Source organism: Neoarius graeffei, chromosome 28 (genome assembly GCF_027579695.1).
Source record: "Neoarius graeffei isolate fNeoGra1 chromosome 28, fNeoGra1.pri, whole genome shotgun sequence".
Classification (NCBI taxonomy): domain Eukaryota; kingdom Metazoa; phylum Chordata; class Actinopteri; order Siluriformes; family Ariidae; genus Neoarius; species Neoarius graeffei.
Window position 1 is genome coordinate 15,166,172 of NC_083596.1, and position 25,115 is coordinate 15,191,286.

Sequence of the window (25,115 nt, forward strand, 5' to 3'; positions counted from 1 at the left end):
CGTGATTATAAGGAAGTCTTGATATGTAAAATCATAAAACTATATAAAAAAATTATTTTAACGTTGTTCACATATTTTCGGATTTCATAAAAATTCTATACAAGCTTTAGTTTGAATATTGATTAATTATATATTTTTTAAAAATAAAAAAATTTGCGTTACCTTTGACCTCGGCACTACGGTGTCCACAGAGGGACAAACGGTACAGTGGCTCGAGTCAATTCAGTTCAATTCTCTGCTTTACTTCCGGTATCAGAGCTCTATATGAAGTTACATGCTTCTACACTCTATTAAGTGCACGATATATTTCATGATTAAACATCATCCAGTAAAACACCATGACTGCACTGCCTGGCTCATCAGCTAAGTATATTCTGGGCATTGATTTAGGAACCACCTCGATCAAAGTTGTGTTGTTTGACGTTCGATCAAAGACCATGACGGAGACCTGCAGTTTACAGACCAACTCTGACGTCATCGACGACACACATGAACACGTGGGGTTTGATGGTGTTTTTTTTTCCCCTTCCAGAATAATACCTCATGACATGATATGACATTTTTATTCGACATTTAATGACCCAGTTTCTTATATTCAGATCAAGGAGCAGGACCCTGCACGGATCATTGAGACTCTTGACCAGTGCATGTGTGCCCTTCCTCAGGAAAAGCTGCATGACGTCATATGCATTGGGGTGTCAGGACAGATGCATGGGGTTTTGTTCTGGAACTCTAACCCAGGTGCACGTTAAAACAATAACATTACCCTCAAAGTGGGTAGGGTTCTCAAAGTGGGCTCCAGTAGGTTTATCTCATTATCTCTAGCCGCTTTATCCTTCTACAGGGTCGCAGGCAAGCTGGAGCCTATCCCAGCTGACTACGGGCGAAAGGTGGGGTACACCCTGGACAAGTCGCCAGGTCATCACAGGGCTGACACATAGACACAGACAACCATTCACACTCACATTCACACCTACGGTCAATTTAGAGTCACCAGTTAACCTAACCTGCATGTCTTTGGACTGTGGGGGAAACCGGAGCACCCGGAGGAAACCCACGCGGACACGGGGAGAACATGCAAACTCCACACAGAAAGGCCCTCGCCGGCTCGAACCCAGGACCTTCTTGCTGTGAGGCGACAGCGCTAACCACTACACCACCGTGCCGCCCCCAGTAGGTTTATTTAGTGTTTATTTTGGGGCGTGTCACCTCAAAATAAACACTAAACTGAAGATGCAAGGAGGAGACGTAAAGAAAGTTGGTGAATTCAAGTACCTGGGGTCAACTGTGCGGGAAAATGGGGGCTGCGATAGTGAGGTGAGAAAGAGAGTGCAGGCAGGATGGAGCAGTTGGAGAAGGATTTCGGGAGTCATTTGTGATAGGAAAGTCCCAGCAAAAGTGAAAGGTAAGATGTATAAGACAGTAGTGAGACCAGCTGTGATGTATGGATTGGAGACCGTACCCTTAACGAAGAGACAGGAGGCAAAGTTGAGGATGTTGCGGTTTGCGATGGGGGTGACAAGGTTGGACAGGATAAGGAACCAGCACATGTGGAGAGCTTGGGAATTAAGCTAAGAGAGATGAGACTGAGATGGTATGGGCACATCCTGAGAAGAGATGCAGGGCATGTTGGAAGGAGAATGTTGAGGATGGAGCTGCCAGGCACATGAAAACGAGGAAGGCCAAAGAGGAGATACATGGATGCGGTGAAAGAGGACATGAAAGTGGCAGGTGTGGTAGAGAAGGATGCAGAAGACAGGGAGCAAAGGAGACAAAAGATCTGCTGTGGCGACTCCTTATCGGGAGCAGCCAAAAGAAGATTTTGGGGCGTCACCCCAAATGGAGTCCAGTTGTTTTATTGGATGTTCGAAAACAACTACAATTAATCATCTTTAAAATATAGGATCATTTGTTAAATTTGGTGCAAGCAATCCTGAGAAATTAGCGAAATTGTTTAAGGTGTCATCATCTTAACAGAAAATCAAGTTTGGAGAAAACCAGCTGTAAACTTTGTGATGTGTAAATTGAAATTAATGCATAGTATACATTTATTTGGCCTGCAAACTCATACTCATAGGTTGTTTTACAGTATATTTTGGTGACATACGTTATAGATTAAAGAATGTATTTACAGCAAAATTAGAAAAAAATATGTAGGCCATTTTTTGGCGTGCTCTCGTTTCAAATCGCTATCTTGGAATGAGCTTTAGCTACACTGGACTCATTTTGTGGTCCCACGCCCCATTTGTACTTTTAAGTTTACTTTTTCAAACACCTTTCATTGACATATTGGTCTGTTTTCACTTTTTTTTAAATGATTTCTTATATTTCTCAAAATGTTGTTCAGGTACCTTATAGTGGCACTGGTATATGGATAGTTTTCACATGACATCACAGAGTCGGGGATTCCCTAGTGGCGGCCATCTTGCAGGTCAAGCTTACCGTACGGGTCACTGAGCACACATTGTAACGCGCGAGTACAAAGTCTTCAAAAGAACCCAAGCAGGCTATTTAAAGCTAGCAATGGTGCACACCTGTTGTATTCACGGCTGTCGTAATAGGTCAGATGATGATGTCAAGCGGAGCTTTTATGGAATTCCCACTGTACGGGAGCACGAAGGCGAGCAAACAAAGAAACTCAGCATACAAAGGAGAAATCTATGGCTTGCGAGAATCAACCGCAAGGATTATCAGCCTTCCAAACACAGCAAAGTCTGCTCCGATCATTTTATAAGTGGTAAGTTGTTTAAATAAACAATCAGCTGCAAATCCGTTACAGTCCATGAAACATAGGAAGTATAAGGATGAGAAAAAAACAGTGAATCGGAAAGCTGCGCACATTTGTGCAGCTTCGTGCAGATGTGCGCAGCTTTCTGATTTAAATCAATTCCGATTTAAATCAACTCGATATTATACACACACATATATTTATATGCAGTGTTGAGAGCTCTAAAATTCCAATGTTTACATACCTTGGCTGTAATTAGGACACGACTGTCACTTGTTTTTATATGGTGGACTTCACGGACCCAGCCACAGACAAAATAATTGTATGACTCCAGCGACTTGTATGCTTTGAGGTCGTCAAGTGTGTAGGCACTTTTACTATTCACGAAATAGTTCACAATATCAGGGTACGATATGGATGGCAGCCCTGCATAGTCACTTGAAAATGAATCTTTGTCCACTTCGTTGGGGTCAGTTCCCCCAATCAAGGCCAGTTTGGCTGCATACCGTTGTCGTGAGATGTCGTCCAATGTATCTATATACTTCTGTTTGCTTGATTTTGCCGACATTGATCTTTATTTTAGAAAACTGACTATATAACTTCATAAATTCGTCCGAGATAACGTAGCCGGTAATAGCGATGGTCCGTTTTGTTTGCCCCACAAGATGGCGGCTGGAGGGCGTTCCCCGGAATGCCGTGACGTCAGTGAAAACCATGTATTCATCTGTAGCCTGTTGAAACAGATCAGCTTCCAAAGCTTCAACTTTCATGCTAATCAGTGCCATCACACTCGTCATCCCATAGATCGCTAAACTAGATGAGCCGAACCTCTGCTGTAACTCAGCTCAAGTGTTTTGTTTAGGTGCATTGCATTCTTTAATCAATCTCTGAATTCAGTGTCGCTATCTCCATTAATTATTCATTAGATTTATTATTAATATGTCACTGAAAAACGATGAAGGAGAATAGGAACCCTTGCTGTTTTGTATTGTCCTCCTTTGATGTCAGAGCAGCAGACAGTTGCTAACTCATCTCATCTCATTATCTCTAGCCGCTTTATCCTTCTACAGGGTCGCAGGCAAGCTGGAGCCTATCCCAGCTGACTATGGGCGAAAGGCGGGGTACACCCTGGACAAGTCGCCAGGTCATCACAGGGCTGACACATAGACACAGACAACCATTCACGCTCACATTCACACCTACGGTCAATTTAGAGTCGCCAGTTAACCTAACCTGCATGTCTTTGGACTGTGGGGGAAACCGGAGCACCCGGAGGAAACCCACGCGGACACGGGGAGAACATGCAAACTCCACACAGAAAGGCCCTCGCCGGCCCCGGGGCTCGAACCCAGGACCTTCTTGCTGTGAGGCGACAGCGCTAACCACTATACCACCGTGCCGCCCCAGTTGCTAACTTCTCACAGGAATATTGAAAATACAGCAGCAACCAACAAATTAGCTCCAAGATCACTGAACACATAACAGCACTGATTGTGTCTCAGGGTGAAGATTTCCTTTAAAATATTTAGTTCTAACTGAAAAGTAAGTATAAATAATGTTTCAAACCTTTTATCACATTGTAACTGGTTTGGTTTAGTTGGTGGTACGTTCAGGAAATAAAAAAAAAAACCAACAACAACCCTGAATGGCTCCAGTAGATAGATATGATAGTACCACTTTTTTTTGTAATATTAGAATAGTTAGATTTATAGTCATTATTTATTTATTTATTTATTTATTTTTTACACCGAAAGGGATCCCTGGCTGAAAAAAGTTCGAGAACCCACAGCCTAAGTATGTGTAGATGCTCTCAGAATCTCAGTTGTCTCCAAACTTGCTCTAACTACAATATATGCCAGATCTAACTGTAATAACACACACCTGCATCACTAACCAGTATGTGATTAGTTTTCAGTGTTTGGGATTGGAGCCCAATCGGTAGTAGGAATTTAGATTTTTTTTTTCCCCCTTGGCCAATAGGGCAGAGCAGGCAGACTTGGGACAAGTTTTCAGCTTTTGTTGATTGTGTGAAATTCTTTGCAGGTAGCGTCACATTCATAGTGCATTAGAGAGTATTTACGATACCCTCTTACCACAACATTAGTTTCTCAGCTTGTCACATATACTGGCCTTCAGGCATCACTTTTTTGCCTGTTATTTTTGTGGGGAGACATGGAACAAAAATAAAATACCTAGGCCTACATGTTTCATTTCTATTTATTATCAAAACTTGTTACATATGAACTGTATGAACACACAGTGCTGGTACAGCGATAGAAAAATGTCAGTTTACCCAAAACCTGACTAGACTAAACAGTTCCGTTCTCAAGAAGGAATGAAATAAGCTTAATTCTCATGCAGAGACACGGCCATATTTATAACAAACAATTTTAAACAATTTTATATTTGTAAACCACAAGAAAAAACCTGTAACATGAACTGTCCCAACTCTCCCCATCTGGCCATTTTGAAAAAAAAAAAAAATCCTCAAATATTTTCCCCTAGAATTTAAGTTCAATAAATAATACTATATATGGTAACTCTTGGCTACATACTTTAATTCCTAACAAATCCCGAATTCACCAGCATACATTAAATCATAGAATGGAGGTGGATGCGAAGTAGAAAATACAAGTTTTGGTTGACAAAAATATTGAACTGCACAAACCTTACTGCAGTGTCCAGTTTCGTGGCTCCAAAGGAAGTCAGTTACTCTAAAGAGCAACTTCTAACTTCTGATGTAATCTAAAACCCGATTGGTTGGAATTAATTTATGGGAATACAGACTGTCCCAAAATTCCCCCATCCCAAGTATCCCTGCTCTCCCCTACATATAGACCAGGATACATGATCCTAATGTCATGTTCTTTATATTGTCTTCTATTCTCATTTTAGGTTGCAAATGGTACAGTAGTCATGGAGCTCAGAAATTCAGACCTCAGGATGTAAGTCACCTGATCACATGGCAGGATGGCCGTTGCACTAGAGATTTCCTGTCATCGCTACCCAAACCTGAGTCACACCTGAATGTGGCCACCGGCTTTGGCTGTGCCTCCATCCTCTGGTACACCAAGCACAGGTCAGAAAGCTATTTTATGTCATCAGTGATTTCCATTCATCAGTTTTGTTTTTGCTCATGAGAAAACATGTATGTTATTAATATGACCCATTTTCCTCTGTGATTCTCTTCCCAAAGATGCACAAATGCAGCAATAATACATGCACTGAAGTTTAAGATTAGACTAGGTACTTTAGACAGTAAAACTATTTACAATGTATCAATTAACTTTTCATTTTAAAGTATATTTAATAGGATTGAAGGTCCAAAAAACATCAGAATACCAGTCTAAATATCAAATGATAGCCCATCATCTACAGTTAAACCAAGCTTCCTAAATGTAAAGTTTGGGTTTGTAGAATAGTCGTAAAGCTTGAGGGTGAAATAATTGGGCAGAATTAGTATCCAGGATCCACCCTGCCCTTCTGTTTTGTCAGAATTTAGGGAAACAAGTTTATGTTCAGGGTGGCACGGTGGTGTAGTGGTTAGCGCTGTCGCCTCACAGCAAGAAGGTCCGGGTTCGAGCCCCGTGGCCGGCGAGGGCCTTTCTGTGTGGAGTTTGCATGTTCTCCCCGTGTCCATGTGGGTTTCCTCCGGGTGCTCCGGTTTCCCCCACAGTCCAAAGACATGCAGGTTAGGTTAACTGGTGACTCTAAACTGACCGTAGGTGTGAATGTGAGTGTGAATGGTTGTCTGTGTCTATGTGTCAGCCCTGTGATGACCTGGCGACTTGTCCAGGGTGTACCCCGCCTTTCGCCCGTAGTCAGCTGGGATAGGCTCCAGCTTGCCTGCGACCCTTTAGAACAGGATAAAGCGGCTACAGATAATGAGATGAGATGAGAAGTTTATGTTCACTAGTTTTTATGTCTTTAATTATGTTTTCCATTTTGCGTAGTTGTGATGATAAAACTTGATAAGCATAATTGTGCACCATTAGTAAATTGATGAAAGCCAGCATTGTGCTTGCAAATTATCTCCATGTGGCTATAAAAACAGAGAACAAAAAGGGGCCTAAAACTGAACCTTGTGGGACACCATCTTAAACTGTTTATGCTATAAATAATCTCCATTGACTGAAGTCAAATCTAAGCCATGCAAGACCCAACAGTCGACAGTCAGGCCAAGCAGTAGGTTATTTTCCACTTCAGCTTCTTGAAACCAGATTGAAATGCATCCCTGTTGTTATTTCTACTCAAATATGAACAGAATCCCAAATGTTATATCTTAAAGATGTGTTGGATAACGAATACTAACTGATAAGATTTGTCTTCTGCATGGTTGAGGAATAATACAGTGGTGCTTGAAAGTTTGTCAACCCTTTAGAATTTTCTATATTTCTGCATAAATATGACCTAAAACATCATCAGATTTTCACACAAGTCCTAAAAATAGATAAAAAGAACCCAGTTAAACAAATGAGAAAAAATATTATACTTGGTTATTTATTTATTGAGGAAAACTGATCTAATATTACATATCTGTGAGTGGCAAAAGTATGTGAACCTTTGGTTTCAGTATCTGGTGTGACCCCCTTGTGCAGCAATAACTGCAGCTAAATGTAACTGAGGTAACTGTTGATCAGTCCTGCACACCGGCTTGGAGGAATTTTAGCCCATTCCTCCGTACAGAACAGCTTCAACTCTGAGATGTTGGTGGGTTTCCTCACATGAACTACTCGCTTCAGGTCCTTCCCCAACATTTCGATTGGGTTAAGGTCAGGACTTTGACTTGGTCATTCCAAAACATTAACTTTATTCTTCTTTAACCATTTTTTGGTAGAACGACTTGTGTGCTTAGGGTCGTTGTCTTGCTGCATGACCCATCTTCTCTTGAAAGTTGGAATTCATTGTTCCATCAATGATGGCAAGCGGTCCTAGCAAAACAGGCCCAAACCATTATACTACCACCACCATGTTTCACAGATGGGATAAGGTTCTTATGCTGGAATGCAGTGTTTTCCTTTTTCCAAACATAACGCTTCTCATTTAAACCAAAGAGTTCTATTTTGGTCTCATCTGTCCACAAAACATTTTTCCAATAGCCTTCTGGCTTGTCCACGTGATCTTTAGCAAACTGCAGACGAGCAGCAATGTTCATTTTGGAGAGCAGTGGGTTTCTCCTTGTAACCCTGCCATGCACACCATTGTTGTTCACTGTTCTCCTGATGGTGGACTCATGAACATTAACATTAGCCAATGTGAGAGAGGCCTTCAGTTGCTTAAAAGTTACCTTGGGGTCCTTTGTGACCTCGCTGACTATTACACGCCTTGCTCTTGGAGTGATCTTTGTTGGTCGACCACTCCTGGGGAGGGTAACAGTGGTCTTGAATTTCCTCCATTTGTACACAATCTGTCTGACTGTGGATTGGTGGAGTCCAAACTCTTTAGAGATGGTTTTGTAACCTTTTCCAGCCTGATGAGCATCAACAATGCTTTTTCTGAGGTTCTCAGAAATCTCCTTTGTTCGTGCCATGATACACTTCCACAAACATGTGTTGTGAAGATCAGACTTTGATAGATCCCTGCTCTTTAAATAAAACAGCATTGTTGTCCCAGATAGCAAATGATGTTATTTCAATGTTGATATTTGGTCAAGATGGTTGATTTACAGTTATAGTTGAACACTGATGGTGGATCAACCATTAATCAACCACTGATAAAATAAAAAGTTGAAAAAATGTGTTCGAATCAATGTAATGGTTGAAGGAAACATTTGATCAATGTTGAATATATGTTGATTTTGTTGTCATCATACACTGCACCACTGGACAGGAGCCTGGGTGCACTCTGGGTGAGACCATTTTGTGGGAGGGGGGTTTCCTATATTTCATTGAATTTCATTTATTTAATTTAGAATTTTAATAGAGCACAAGGAACTATGAAGAATAGATTATTATTTATGGTTATGTGCAAATCTTGTGTGTGCAACATGTAAGGAAAAAACAAACAGAAAAACAAACATCTCCGTTTTCTACCGTACCGGCCGCTATTTGGAATGGTCCAAATAACCGTCTCTCAGAAGAGCTCGAGCTCCATTGACGACGAGACTATATTTGGTAACTCCAGACTGCATCTGGGCGGCATGGTGGTGTAGTGGTTAGCACTGTTGCCTCACAGCAAGAAGGTCCTGGGTTCGAGCCCAGCAGCTGACAAAGGCCTTTCTGTGTGGAGTTTGCATGCTGTTCATATGGGTTCCCAGATAGCAAAAATCAGTTGAATCAACATTGAAATAGCGTTTGGCAGAAAACATTGAAATGATATTGAAAGTGTCCCCTTGAATTTGGGTTGAATCAACATTGAATTTTCAACCCTATCAGCATTGAATCAATAGTGATTCAACCATCATCTAAATAGAAATTTCTATTTAGATGATGGTTGAATCACTATTGATTCAATGCTGATAGGGTTGAAAATTCAACGTTGATTCAACCCAAATTCAAGGGGACACTTTCAATATCATTTCAACATTATTTCAATGTTTTCTGCCAAACGCTATTTCAATGTTGATTCAACTGATTTTTGCTATCTGGGGTAGTCAAGACCACCTAAACCAAGACAAGACCAAGACCACAGTGTATCAAGACCAAAACAAGACCAAGACTTTGAGGGGTCAAGACCAAGACAGAGGCAGGCCGAGACCGAGTCAAGACCAAGACCAGACCAGTGTCCCACACTGCATGACACACTTATGATAAAATGTGGAACATGCAAACCATAGGCACCCCTCAAATAGACCTGTAAGTAATCCACATTCCCATAAAAACACCCACAGAAAACAAATGAAGATTCCTGTTCATTCACCTCTTTTGTTGACCTATATTATAAGTCTGTATAATGAAATGTCTTGATAAAATAATCAAAAGGCACTGCAGAGATGAAGTTCATGTGTGGGAATTTTCCTTTGTTTTCTATAAGCAAACAAATACAAACACTAAGGAGCTGAAATCAACTTAACCATCTTTATTTAACACTGTACTGAATGATTTACCATCCATATAATACAGTAAAAAAAATTTGTGCAAGCAGTTTCAAAAATGATGACATCATATGCCAAACCAGAACAAACTGCAGTGCTGAAACATTTAAGTCCATGCGCACCACGAATGATAAACACATGGCATGGACATTGTGAAAGACCACAAAAACGTGGACTTTAAAGTAGAGTTTGGTTGCATTTTAGAAATATCAGAGACTGCAACATTCTGTGACCTAAACGTGCACGATGGGGTCTCATTATGATGCCCCCTCTACTAAAAAACCTTCTCCACTGGTGCTGAGGAGGCAGGGACTGACAGCACCTTCAGTGCCAACTTGTGGAGTTGTGGGAATCGGCCATGGTTTTTGGTTCAGAAGATGAGTGCATTGTCAGTGTCAGAGTCATTGATGGCATCGAAGTATTTGCTTATCTGTGTTATAACACTTGAATCCTGGGCTGAGTTGCGCTTCTTGTGAGCCTTGTAGCGGGACAGAAGGCGTGGGCATTTGACTGGTGGCGAATCACTGGATGAATTCACATTCATGGCCCCAGAGTCAGTTGCATCTCCTTCACTGTTGATCATGTTCTCCACCTCTGACAACAAAGTGTCTGAAAAACACAAACAAATACACAATGACAGGATTAAAACCATAATTCAACTTTGACTATGTAAGGACTTTTTTTTTTTACTATTTCTTTCCCTGGATAATACTAACCTGTCAGTATCCTCTTCAGCTCATCTCTGATCTTCTTCACTGATGTTGCATTTCCTCCATTTGTGACGTCCAGATCCACCCAGCTTAGGCCAAACTGTGGATCCAGCATGGTAGCCAAGAAGTACACATTGTGGTTAAAAGGTTCATCTGTTCAAATAGTTAGCTTTCAAAGCTTTCAAATAGTTAGACAACGATATGATTGACATGGTACAATATGGCCAAACCAGTCAATTTTCTTACCATAACACTGAAATAACAATAACTTTTAATGTGAATAAACTTCCATGGAAAAGGGATAAAAGGGACAGATGTGTATTTTTCTAAACACCCATCTAACACACAGTGTGTGAAAATCTGAGTGATTGAGCGAGCCAGACTTACTCACTTACACACACAAGCTCTAGTGTTTGACTACATAAAGTTATATATTTGTATGTGTATTTAACTCCCAAATTAGCACTCTTAAGTACAACCCCGATTCCAAAAAAGTTTGGACAAAGTACAAATTGTAAATAAAAACGGAATGCAATAATTTACAAATCTCAAAAACTGATACTGTATTCACAATAGAACAGACAACATATCAAATGTCAAAAGTGAGACATTTTGAAATTTCATGCCAAATATTGGCTCATTTGAAATTTCATAACAGCAACGCATCTCAAAAAAGTTGGGACAGGGGCAATAAGAAGCTGGAAAAGTTCAAGATACAAAACAGGAACAGCTGGAGGACCAAATTGCAACTCATTAGGTCAATTGGCAATAGGTCATTAACATGACTGGGTATAAAAAGAGCATCTTGGAGTAGCAGCGGCTCTCAGAAGTAAAGATGGGAAGAGGATCACCAATCCCCCTAATTCTGCGCCGACAAATAGTGGAGCAATATCAGAAAGGAGTTCGACAGTGTAAAATTGCAAAGAGTTTGAACATATCATCATCTACAGTGCATAATATCATCAAAAGATTCAGAGAATCTGGAAGAATCTTCGGACCCTTAGACGGCACTGCATCACATACAGGCATGCTTCTGTATTGGAAATCACAAAATGGGCTTGGGAATATTTCCAGAGAACATTATCTGTGAACACAATTCACCGTGCCATCCGCCGTTGCCAGCTAAAACTCTATAGTTCAAAGAAGAAGCCGTATCTAAACATGATCCAGAAGCGCAGACGTCTTCTCTGGACCAAGGCTCATTTAAAATGGACTGTGGCAAAGTGGAAAACTGTTCTGTGGTCAGACAAATCAAAATTTGAAGTTCTTTATGGAAATCAGGGAAGCCGTGTCATTCGGACTAAGGAGGAGAAGGACGACCCAAGTTGTTATCAGCGCTCAGTTCAGAAGCCTGCATCTCTGATGGTATGGGGTTGCATTAGTGTGTGTGGCATGGGCAGCTTACACATCTGGAAAGACGCCATCAATGCTGAAAGGTATATCCAGGTTCTAGAGCAACATATGCTCCCATCCAGACGACGTCTCTTTCAGGGAAGACCTTGCATTTTCCAACATGACAATGCCAAACCACATACTGCATCAATTACAGCATCATGGCTGCGTAGAAGAAGGGTCCGGGTACTGAACTGGCCAGCCTGCAGTCCAGATCTTTCACCCATAGAAAACATTTGGCGCATCATAAAACGGAAGATACGACAAAAAAGACCTAAGACAGTTGAGCGACTAGAATCCTACATTAGACAAGAATGGGTTAACATTCCTATCCCTAAACTTGAGCAACTTGTCTCCTCAGTCCCCAGACGTTTACAGACTGTTGTAAAGAGAAAAGGGGATGTCTCACAGTGGTAAACATGGCCTTGTCCCAACTTTTTTGAGATGTGTTGTTGTCATGAAATTTAAAATCACCTAATTTTTCTCTTTAAATGATACATTTTCTCAGTTTAAACATTTGATATGTCATCTATGTTCTATTCTGAATAAAATATGGAATTTTGAAACTTCCACATCATTGCATTCCATTTTTATTCACAGTTTGTACTTTGTCCCAACTTTTTTGGAATCGGGGTTGTATGTGACGTATGCTTATAGCCAGGCAAAGCATGTTTAATGTGTAACTTCATAGAAGTGGAGCATTAATGTTACTCTGTCTCCACTCTGGAGACTGCTGACTCTAGCTGTCTCACCCAGGAGAGGGAGCGCGGCGAGTATCGTTCACGTCAGAATTGACGTTGATGTAACATAAATATATACACATTAGCTACATAGCTTTACGTCACCTGTCTCGTCATTTTTATCACATGAAAAAACATAACGTAGGAATAAGACATGTCCTGACCCCTCACTCTCACACAAAGTTAACACTACATTAGCTAACTTAATGTTACATCCATTGTAACATTAAGGTATCTGATGCAGTGAGGTAATGTGCTAATATGCTTGCGCGCCTAGCTAGGGGGTAAATAACCGGCCAGCCAATGAAACCGGTGTCCTGAAACATACTGTATACACATGGTTAGCAAACGTGTTTAGCTAGTATTCACTAAATCTCACTTACACTTAGCTTACCTTTCTTTATGCTTCCTCTCCAAGTGCCGGTAAAAGTTGGACGTGGTCCCAGCCGTCTCCGTTAGCGTTGCTTTACAAAATGTACATGTTGCGCTGTGTTTTCTTTTGGTTGTAGTTGTGCACAAAAACTCTTTGTGGTTCAGGTAACCAAGTTTTATTACAGACGAGTTGGCTGACATCTTCACACGGCCTCTTCTCCTGTCACTCACATGCACGTTTGTGGGGGGCGGTGAAAGGGGGCGGGAGGGGTGACAGCCGTTAACGGTGACAACAATTTCGAATGATAAATGAGTCAAGTTATTGGTTGTACTCGAAGCAATACGATTTACGCAAAATCACAGCAATGATATTAACAAGTAAATCCAAAAATGCACAGGCAATTTATTGATATCCCCACAGTTGTGGTCTTGACCGGTCTTGAAATAAAATCCGAGTCCACTTTGTCTGAGACCGAGACAAGACCGAGTAAAAATGCAGTCGATTCCGAGACGAGACCGAGACCTTCAAAAAGTGGTCTCGAGACCAAGACCGATCTTGAGTACTACAACACTATAAAACAGGGTGCCCACTCACACCTGATTGTCATCCCATTGATTGAAAACACCTGACTCTAATTTCACCTTCAAATTAACTGCTAATCCTAGAGGTTCACATACTTTTGCCACTCACAGATATGTAATACTGGATCATTTTCCTCAATAAATAAATGACCAAGTATAATATTTTTGTCTCATTTGTTTAACTGGGTCCTCTTTATCTACTTTTAGGACTTGTGTGAAAATCTGATGATGTTTTAGGTCATACTCAGGGGTTAAATTGGGCCGGGGCTGTCCGGGGCTGAGCCCCGGCACATAAGCTCGGAGCGGATGGCATATGATCACGCACACATCAAAAGCAACAAACCCTTTTCACGATTTTCAGTTCTGAATAATTAAATATCGTTTTATTAATCAATAAACCCATGACTTTTATGAGATAGATCATAGTTTTCCTGATAACAAGATGACCTGTCAAAGCTATTTAGAACAGAACTTGCGATCAGAGATTCTGGTTTCTGGAACACTGCGTGGGTTGCCAATTCCACTTTTTATAAGCGACTTTGGGGTTTCTTTTTTTGTGAGCTCGCTTTAAAAAAAATCAGAAGTCATGGTTTGCGGGTTTTTGGGCTTGTGTTTCAGCGTTGTGACTTGTTTATAATTTTCTCCGTACACCGTCTCCCCTTTTACCTGCATACGATCCTAATCCATCAGAGGTGCTTGAACGAACTGTCTGTGCATTTGGCGAGTTCAATTTCCAGGGGAAAAAATAATACTGATCTAAATATGTTGTGTTTTTATTTTTAGACAGTACGTGTTTAGCAAAACACATACTGTCTAAAAATAAAAACAACATATTTAGATCAGTATTATTTTTTCCCCTCTTCAGTATTATTTGATATTTTGTTTTTAATAATAAAAAATATGATAATGATTATGTTCACTGTATTGTTAATATTATTAGTGTTTTATTATTTATTGTTAATATTTAATTTAATGTTAATTTATTATTATTTATTGTTAATATTATTAGTGTATTATTAGTGTAATTATTATTGTTATTATTATGTATTCAGTTATTTATTTGGCATGTGGTGCTTTTTGTATTGTCTAGAACATACATAAGATGAGCATATTATAGCAGCAAAACAGAAGCACAATCATTTGAATGCAGCAAAACTTTTGCTGCATTCAAATGATTGTGCTTCTATTTTGCTGCTATAATATGCTCATCTTATGTATGTTCTAGACAATACAAAAAGCACCACATGCCAAATAAATAATTGAATACATAATAATAACAATAATAATAAATGCTTCCAATGTTATAGTGTTGTTTGTATTTGGTTGCATTCACTGCATGAATATATTTGATTGACAATTTGACTGACAGTGTTTTGGCATATTTAACATTTATCCTCCAAAATAAATCAACTGTTTTGGTTTAAGATTGTGCAAGCCTTCAAATTTTCTCACTGAACATTTCTCCTTCACATTTTTCACCTGTAGGCATGTGACAAGATTTAACATGATATTGCTCAACCTACCTCTATAAAGTCAGCTAACAACTTATTAAAATGCACCAGAATTCAGCAAATAACATGTATGATAATAAAAAACTTCTGGGGGAGGACCCCCAGACCCCCCACTAATCATTTCCTTCAAACCAATGTACAACAACCTGTACAATCTGTTACATTGGCCAACCAATCTACATTCAAACTGCCATAATGTGTAGGGGGGCACTACAAGACACACATAGGCCTACAACACACAGATAAGGTGTATATCTCTGTGCAATATGATATGGTTATCAAATTAGAGGGTTATTTTCCAAAAAGTATATTGGGGCAGGGCGGCGGGGGCAGGGGCGGGTACGAGGCAGAGCCCCCCCACATAACCAATCCCAATTTAACCCCTAGTCATACTTATGCAAAAATATAGAAAATTCTAAAGGGTTCACAAACTTTCAAGCACCACTGTACCTTCTCTCTACAGCCCTGGATTTCTTTCAAAGTTCAGTGTCTCAGGAACCATCCAGGACTATGTGGTGTCCATGCTGTGTGGTTTGGAGGGCTGCTTCATGAGTACGCAGAATGCTGCTAGCTGGGGCTACTTCAACACCACCACCAACCAGTGGAATACAGAGATGTGAGTACAGAGGACAGTTACTTTACTTTGTAGAGGTCACAATGTTATTATATGACTTGCAGTAGTAATGTACAACAAGTAAGGAATAAAACACTTGGGTTTGCTGTTACAGGAAAATGATCAGTGATCACGCAGCCTGAGCTGATGCAACTTGTCGTTAAGCAGCGTTAAGGATGAATTATACTTTCTTTAAAGTGCATACGTATGCAGGATGACTGCTGCGAGTAATGTGCGGCCATTTGAAGTGTCCGCACATATTGTGATGCAATACCAGCATACATAGTGGAGGCAGTATAGCACCGTGTGACACCGTCTCTACCACTGACTAAACAAACTAGCATTGTATCTCATATCGCTTGCTAATGTAGCATTCTACACAGTTATTGAGTCCTGTTTTTTCCTGTTATGTTTAGTGTTTTGAATATTAAAAACATTTCAAACCTAAAATTTTGATTTGAGATGCAGATCATGACAACAATCATGATGACAGTGGAGAAGAGAAACAGAGCTCGTTAGTGTCTTTAACATCAACATTGGATGTTCGCAAGACTAATTAGTTCTTGAAATCACTTATAACTGCTATAAACAGCCGTTCCCTTGTGTTACACAACTCGTCATGTTACCAAGAAACCACAAATTTTACTGTTCCATGGTGGAAAATGTACAGTCTGCTGCAGGGGTGATTTCTCAGAGACAACAAGGGAAGCCGAGCTTCCCCTAAAATTCTCTCCCCAAACTGCGGCGTCTACGACGTTGAATTCTCATTAAAACAATAACTTGCATAACATAATATATGCCCAAGATTGTATTTATGTTCATAACTATCCTGTAACTTATTTGAGTGATGTCTGACGAACTTGCAGTTCGCTACGAGAATCACGTTTGCTGTTAGGCTGTAACCTTTCTTATTTCAATGGGCTCCATGGACTGGCAGCAGTGTTGCCAGATTGGGCGGTTTTAAGTGCATTTTGGTGGGTTTTGAACATATTTTGGGATGGAAAACGTCAGCAGTATCTGGCAACACTGACTGGCAGCCGGGTATCCGTTGCAGTTTACGAGACGGCTCTGAACAGCCAATTTCGGCTAGTTGTTATTGGTTAAAATCAACAAAATCGTCACTTCCAGGGAAGCCGGGCTTCTCTGGGACTAAACGAGACAGTGGGAGGGACAAGAAGCCGGGCTGATAAAGGATTATTGGAGGTGGTGTTTGAAAGACATGAGGAGGGCGGTACTTCGGCGAGGAACACGGAAGTATGATCAGTCAGTCCCTAGCGGATGTCGAGAAAGTGTAGTCGTGTGCCAAAGTGCTGTCCGAATTTCTTTTCATATAAACGTTTCTTCTCATTGATGTCTCTGTACATTACTCTGTAAATAAATGTAAATATTACTCGTTGTGCTCCGTTAACTTTCATCCCTTCTATCAGTTTGATCATTCGTGAATTCACTCGTTTATTTCATTTGTAGTTCAATCTGGTTGTAGGCTAGCTTGAGCCTTATTGGGATCTGCAGTGCTAGCTGCTAACAGAAATTGGTAAAGTCTCTGGAAAGCACAACCAGCTGGTATGACAGGGTCACATACCATTTTCTGGAAAAGGAGCGGAGGGCAGAATTTGTGTATAAACAGTGTTCATGTTCATGAATCTGAAGTGTGTATATTGTTCAGTAATGTTAAGAGAATGGTGGGCTCTGTGTTATAGGTTATACCTGGGTATAATATTCAAGGTTCTGTGTGTTGCATAGCCTACCTGGTTATGAATTTCCAGACTGTGTTGCAGAAGATGTTCAAGGATGTGTTGCACAGCTGGGTGTTGTGTTAAAGACTCTGTGTTGCATATCAGGGTATGATGTTCAAGGCTCTTCATTGAATAGCCAGTGATTTTTGGATGTTTGATATTTTTGATTAAGGATATGAGGCACTAGCCTGGCAAGCCAGACTATAACATGAAATGTACATGCAAAAATACTTTCTGCCACTAGGTAGGGTTGTCTAGTTCACTATACTAATGGGGCACACCTTTCTATACTTTGATATCCGGCCTACAGGTTTTACGATGAATGTGTAAAATGGGCTTCCCCTGTTTTAAAAACCAGCAGCCGCCACTGGTCTGCTGACACTGCTTTGTGTAATAGCATCTTGTCAAATCAATAAATCTAAAAGTAAATTCATTTATATATAGATGTTAAACATATTTTTTGGAAAACATGCCCCTGATCTTTGCATTTACTGAAAAGTATCTTTTATTGTTAGTCTGAAAGGTGCAGGATTCCCAGTGCACTTGTTGCCCGTCCTGGTGGATTCTGGATCCATAGCTGGTCAGACCTGCTCTGAATGGTATGGGGTTCCTGCTAACACACCTGTCGGAGCAGCTCTGGGAGACTTCCAGTGCAGTGTTTACTCCTGCATGACAGAAAAGACGGATGCAGGTATGGCTGAGTTACATCTAGTCTCAGTCTGACATACAGTACCAGTCAAAAATTTGTACACCCCTACTCATTCATAGGTTTTTCTGTATTTTGTATTTTCTGCATTGTAGAACAATACTGAAGACATCATAACTATGAAATAACATACGGAACAGATATGGAATAATGTGGCAAACAAAAAAGCTTTAAAAAACCAACATGTTTCATATTTTAGATTCTTCAAAGTAGTCAGTGTTTACCTTGACGACACTTTGCACACTATTGGCGTTATCTTAACCAGCTTCATGAGGTAGTCACCTGGAATGCTTTTCAATTAACAGGTATGCCTCGTCTAAAGTTAATTAGTGGACGAGTTTCTTGCCTTCTTAATGTGTGTGAGATCAAACAGTAAATAATAAAAATGCAGTAAATAACCCTATTCCACAACTGTACTAATCAATATTATGTCAAGAACCGCTCAACTAAGTAAAGAGAAACGACATCCATCATTACTTTAAGACATGAAGTGTTTTAATTAATAAAAATAAAGAAAAAACATTGAATTATAACGTGTGTCCAATCTTTTGACTGGTACTATATATACACAAATGTACAGAACCCTACAGTCTTGATTAAAGCTGGGGATGTTTTAAAGGGAAACTCCAGTATTTTCCCATCTTCCCATTTTACCATCCGTTAGAACGCTATAAGTGTCAACTGTGAAATAGCTATACAATGTAATCTTACAGGGGAAACATCTGTGTCAAAGTAAACCACTTGTTTTCACCACTGAGAGGCTCATAATATTGTTATAAGTTGATAACTTGGAAAGGATCCCAACACCTGTGTTTGTTTATTCGCACATTTACGCATATATTCCCTTCTGTACTGAATTTTTGGACACTGCAACTCTGAACTTATTCCAGAACAAGATATCAGACAGTGAAATGTAAACATAGTTGTCTATTTGCAGCCTGACTATTTGAATTTGTCAGTGAATGAGTCAGTGAAACTTGCGTCCTCAGTGATCGGATCACAAGACACAGCTCTGTTTACACCTGTGTCTGTCTTGGTCTCCAAGATGTCCAGGTGACCACCTGTGTTCAGATTTCATTACTGCCTGCATCACATCCGCTAGAAGGTCAAAGGGTCCTGCGCACAGTTATTATGCCAGCCTTGGTCACCAGACAAGCACCAGATTTGTTTAGTAAGAAAGCAGAAATGTTTCAAGAACATGTAAGGGCTGTTTCAATTGTTGAGATTGGCAGGACAAAGTCATGTACGACTTACAAAAGAGTGAAAGACAAGGCAATGACGCTGACAAGCGTTGGTGCACTGTTACCAAAACAAGCACCACGTCTGCATTGATGACATTTTTTCCTATAACATCCTTGTCGAGGACACCTTAGGACACATTAGCGTTTATATTCCAAAAGATATGTGTTCAAATGTGTCCCAGATCACCTCGGCAAATGGTTTGAGTGATCAGATCACAATACGTTTACACTTGTTACACTTAGTAACACTTTGATCCATTTTAAAACCAAGTGTAAACAGGGTTTCAGTTACATCAATTTAATTTCATTTAATCTATTTGTCATACAATTCATGACAGGAGAAGAATACAGGGCAAAGCTCTAATTGATTTTCGACCCCTTTGCTTTGGCATAGATTTTTACACTGGATACCCTTCCCGACGCAACCCTTCCCAATCTATCTGGGCTTGGGACCAGCCCCAAGTATGCACTGCTGCATACCTGCCAACCTGTACGCATCTTGCGTAGCCGCTACGAATTTTTACCTCATTGTACGACTGTACGCTTTCACATTAAAAAGTACGCATATCGTCCGAACTCGCATTTCAGTCAAGTTCTCGCTGAAGTTGATACCGCTGATCTGTGAGAAAACTCAAAGCCAGAATGGAACGCTTTGCCCAATCCCCCCGCCCCTCTTCCAGAGCGTGTGGCTCTGCCCTCTTCACCCCCTCCCCTTCCTCCTTCACGTCTCTGACTTGAGTGCAGCGGTGCAGCCAGGTGGCTAGAGCGAGTCGGGGATTGAAACGTCGGTTAGAGACGTCGTTTTTATATTTGTAACAGAAACGGTTGTGTTTCACGTGTACTCAAGAGCTTCCTAGCCGTTATTTTGTGCATTTACAACACCAACAGTACAGGCTAGTTCTTCATTTAACTTCGAAGCCGTCACTCGAGGTTGCATATTCGATGCGGTAACCAACGAAACCTGATTACAATTCCTCTCTCATTGAATCACTATGATAAGTACCACTTTATTGATGTGCTCAACAAAACGTAGCATGTTGTATATCTTAAGGGCAGTCGGTAACTTCTGTCAGTGGTAGCCTAGAATGTTTGCAGATGATGTGAAGTCGAAAATTGGTCATCCCTCTTATGAAAAAACCTGCGTGGTACTGCAGTATCAAATGCTTTTTTATACAGTATTACTGCAGTAAATGCAATATTTCGAATGCAAATGAAATAGTTTGCACATGAAAAAGGCATACTACAAAATACTGCAGTGTACTGTATAATGCAATATTTTTACTGTATAATGCAATATAATTCCAACATGTTAAAAATGCAAAAGTCTAAACCAGGGGTCACCAAACTTTTTTCTCTGGGGGCCACATTGTCGTTCCTGACTGTGATGGGGGGCCGGGGTCGGGTCAGCTATATCACATAGAATTGTATGACCCAGACAAATATGACCACCAGCAGGCCTCATTGTGTAGTAGAGATTACTAGCCTGGCACAGCCATCCCCACTACTATACCCACACTACTATATCAACACTTGATTCCTGGCACATATTTGTTTATCTTTACTAGTGGTTTGCAAAAGTAGTAATCGAGTCTTCACACTTTGTTTTAATTTGAAATACCACTGATATTCCATTTATTTATTTTCTAATAAAAATAATATCAAAGCTGTCAAGGTAAGAAACATCTGCCTATTTGAGGTGATTGACACTGGCAAAGGTGAGTGGAAAATTATAAATTGTAGGTAGGCCTGTTGATATTATTAATAATATAAATAATAATTGTATGCAGCACTTAATAAAGGTCAAATAAATAGGCCTATAAAATAAATACATTTTAAAAAACAGTGAAATTATAATAATATGAGCAATAGATCAATAGATCACAGCAGTTGTGCTGTGTCCTGCACGTCATTGCTCTCATCCATGGCCAAAGCAAAAAACTCGAATTCTGATGCTTTCTCATTCAGCTGGTCATACACGTTGTTCCCCAAATCTTCGGTTTGCCTGGTCATAGTAGGTGCGGAGAGACTCACCGCGTCGAGCGCATCCTTCTTGTCGGGACACACCTCCTCGGCCACAGCAAGCATGCATACTTTAACAAAGTCCCCATCAGTAAACGGCTTTCCGTGGGTAGCTAGTAGGTGAGCTACCTTATAGCTAGCTCAGACAGCAGCCTGGTTGATCTGGGTTTGGTGAAGGAATACATTCTGTTGTGCAGCCAGTCCGCATTTCATCCTCCGAATCCTGTCTTCTCTTGTTTGCCCTCGCAAACTAGCATACTCTTTGTGGCGCGTTTCATAGTGACGACGCAGATTATATTCTTTGAAAACCGGCACACTTTCTTTACATACAAGATAAACTGCACGGTCCTTACACTGAACGAAAAAATAATCGGTGGTCCACTGTTCTTTAAAAACTCTGCACTCTCTGTCAGCTTTTCGCTGACCGCTAGCCATTTTGATGTCCTGAACACTGACAGTTCTCTGCGTGTGCGCTGCCTGGCACTGCTTGATCGCGAGCATATGACGAAAATTCGGAAAATATGAATAGTTCATTTTATAACTAAATATCAATTTTAATTGATAAAATCAACAAAATACAAGATGCAGACATGTTATTATTTGCCAAAAAGCAATTTAAAAAAATAGGCCATGACCACTTTTGGGGATTGCCCCATAGGGCCGGTTCAAGTGATGGGGGGCAGAGGGGCTGGGGGGCCGGTCAAAAGGGGGTGGCGGGCCGGAGTTTGGTGACCCCTGGTCTAAACCTATTGCATGGGAAATTTGTGCATACCATGTTTTGTGTTGAAAGTGCCTTTTTTACATACTGTATTAATTTAATGTGTTGTTATTTATTTTGAAAGAGTGGCTCTGGTTTAATTTCATTTCATTTGCACATGTATTTAATGTTTGTTGTGCTTTTCAAAATGGAAGGAAGTTCCCAAGAGCCATCAATAACAGTTTCCCAAAGTCTATCAATAGGAATGTTTTACAAAACTGGACTATGTTCCCAAGGTCAATCAATAAAACTGGATTGAAAGTGTGTTTTTGGTCTGCTGGTTGTGGTCTGTGGGGGCGCATGTGCGCCAGGTTGGGGTGAGGTTGACGCGAGGGGGGGGGGGGTACTCATGAAATTGTAAAATTGTACTCATAACATTTTTTTAAAGGTTGGCAGGTATGGCACTGGCTTGTGCAACCCTAATGGCTGGGGGTTTTACCTAATCTGCATGTCTTTGGACTGTGGGGGAAAAACCGGAGCACCTGGAAGAAACCCATGAAGACACAGGGAGAACATGCAAACTCCACACAGAAAGGCCCCCATCGGCTATGGGGTTCAAACCCGGAACCTTCTTGCTGTGAGGCGACAGTGCTAACCACTACACCACTGTGCCACCCTTAAATTTATTTAAGGCCAATTTATGACCAATTTGAGACTCTCTTGAGCTATAGAAGGCTATAATATAATCAGGATTCGAAATCACAATCTCCTGATGATAGCAAATGATTTTCTGTTGCACCGCCTCGACAGACACTTTTTGTAACGTTGCAAACGTTCTACTCCTGTTGCAGCAGATTCAATCAAATACTTGTATGAGACCAACATTAAAGCGATCCTAGACTATATGATTTGTAATGCTTAACATGATTTCATTTACAGTATTAAACATGAGTACCTCGGCGCAGTTGACGTTCTCTATGCCTGCTGATTTCACTCCTGCAAGTGTACCGGATGCCCCCTCTCCCATCGCTTACTTCCCGTATTTCCACAACTCCTACCTGGCCGTGGCCGCCGCACTCAATGGAGGCAACGTTCTGGCAACGTTTGTAGGAATGTTGACTTCTTGGATGAAGGAATTTGGTAACCATATATTTAATTCTATATTCATTTACCCTGACATGCCTTGCTCCATCCTTGATAAACCAGTGCTAAATGGCTTGCAGGAACATTCTACAGTATTTGTAATAAAGAGTTTGCGTTCCTACCAGATGCAACACCGTATCTTTTATTTATTTAATTAATTAATTTATCTGAACTGTGTTGTGTTTAATTTCTTCTTCTTTGTGCAGGAGTGGAGATCAGTGACTCTGAAGTGTACTCCAAGCTGATCGAGTGTGCTCTAACCCAACCCAGCACTGAACTCTGTGTGACCCCGACCCTTCTAGGAGAACGACACGACCCCAGTAGCCACGCTGTCGTGTCTCACATTTCCCCAACCAACCTCTCACTGGCTCACGTGACTCGTGCCATTTGCGCAGGAATCGTAGCTAACCTAGCTGCCATGATGCCCCCTCACGTGCTGTTGGCTGCAGGAGTGAAACGGATAATGGGTAGCGGGAGCGCTCTTTCTCGGAATGAAGCCTTGAGACAGGAAATAGTGCGAGCATTCCCTTTCCCTGTGGTCTACGGGAAAGACGTGGACTCAGCAGTCGGCGTGGCAATGGTTTTTAATGACAAGCTGTTAGGAAACGACTGACTTTAGAGTTAACCACACGACTTAGTATGCACTATAGACACACTGCGTCTTTACAGATATTATTATGTGAGATTTACAACCTTGTTAGCTGCTCATGTATTTCTTAAATTTAAAAAGGTAATTCTATGTGACCTTAAAATCCATTAACACATTCCTTATGTTTTGGATACACAATAAAATCTGATGTTCATGTCAGTCCATTTGGATTACATTGATACTTTAAGTATTAATTTAATGCAGGGGATTTTACAGATTTGTACATCTACTAGATGTTATTGAATTCTCAGTAGCTCTACGGACAAGAGTCTATGGGCATTTCATGTAGAACAACAAAAATTAGGAAGATTCAATAAGTCTCTCTCTCTCTCTCGTAATCATTTCATCTTATGCTTGTTCAAGTGGAGGACTGAAATTCTCTGCTCCCAAGTAAACAATGCTGTTAAATAGTGAAATGTGCTAATTATTATGTTCTAAGTGTTAATTTAATGGAGGGGATTTTACAGATTTGTACATCTGCTAGATATTTAATTATTGGAGCTGTAATTATTACAGTGTAACGTGTTGAGTTATTCTTGATATAATAATTTATTATTAATTTGTGTTAATTTATTACCATTTTTGGGTCAGATCCCTTATGGCATTGTTTGTGCTTGTAGAGCAAATTGTATCGCTTTTCTTTGTTTAATTTTCATTTAAAGCTAAAATCTACACTTCAGTCACGTCTGCTTCATTGCAAGTCCATTGTGGTGGAGTACAGAGGCAAAATTATGAAAATTGTGTCGATATCCAAATACTTATGGAACAGACTGTATAGAGGAGATAGTATGCATTTGTACTGTAACCGTAACTAATCATTTGTACATTATTTTTTTTCAAGTTGAAATAAAATAAAATGTTTTGTCTGCACTTGTGCTTCATGAGTCTGTGGGTCTATCTGGGATGGACCTGGAATTAACACATTCTCTCTCTCTCTCTCTCTCTCTCTCTCTCTCTCAATTCTTTCAAGTAATCATTTGCTCTTATGTAGCTTTTTCTTCAACAAGCTGAAGACTGGGCTTCTGTATCGAAGTAAATGATGCAAACAAAATGTTTTATACTTGTGCTACATCAAATTTTATATTATTTCCATTGCACATAGACTTTTTCATTTGTGCATTTTCTTTATCCCCATATCACATGATGTGACTGCTGGCTCTAACATTGTGTGTGTATACACATCTACCAAATATAAGTACAACCCTGATTCCAAAAAAGTTGGGACACAGTACAAATTGTAAAT

The 25,115-nt window shown here is 40.4% G+C and overlaps 1 protein-coding gene across 2 annotated transcripts; it reads left to right on the top strand.

Moving 5' to 3' along the window:
* The first annotated feature begins 258 nt into the window (after positions 1-258).
* On the top strand, positions 259-24,742 carry shpk (sedoheptulokinase). Of its 2 annotated transcripts, XM_060912357.1 has the most exons (7): positions 259-497; positions 600-741; positions 5,624-5,807; positions 15,532-15,684; positions 17,933-18,108; positions 23,020-23,220; positions 23,430-24,742. In XM_060912357.1, the coding sequence occupies exons 1-7, from the start codon at positions 339-341 to the stop codon at positions 23,834-23,836; spliced, it is 1,422 nt and encodes a 473-aa protein (XP_060768340.1). In that variant the 5' UTR covers positions 259-338; the 3' UTR covers positions 23,837-24,742. The 2 variants fall into 2 exon arrangements, with proteins under 2 accessions (XP_060768340.1, XP_060768341.1); XM_060912358.1 differs by lacking the exons at positions 259-497; positions 600-741 and adding an exon at positions 1,032-2,737.
* The last annotated feature ends 373 nt before the right edge of the window (positions 24,743-25,115 follow it).

Excerpts from the sequence above, each read along its gene's own strand:
- shpk (XM_060912357.1), top strand. The coding sequence starts at position 339 with ATGACTGCACTGCCTGGCTCATCAGCTAAGTATATTCTGGGCATTGAT. Across the intron at positions 5,808-15,531 it reads CTCTGGTACACCAAGCACAG|CCCTGGATTTCTTTCAAAGT; the intron begins GTCAGAAAGCTA and ends TTCTCTCTACAG. Across the intron at positions 23,221-23,429 it reads TTCTTGGATGAAGGAATTTG|GAGTGGAGATCAGTGACTCT; the intron begins GTAACCATATAT and ends TTCTTTGTGCAG.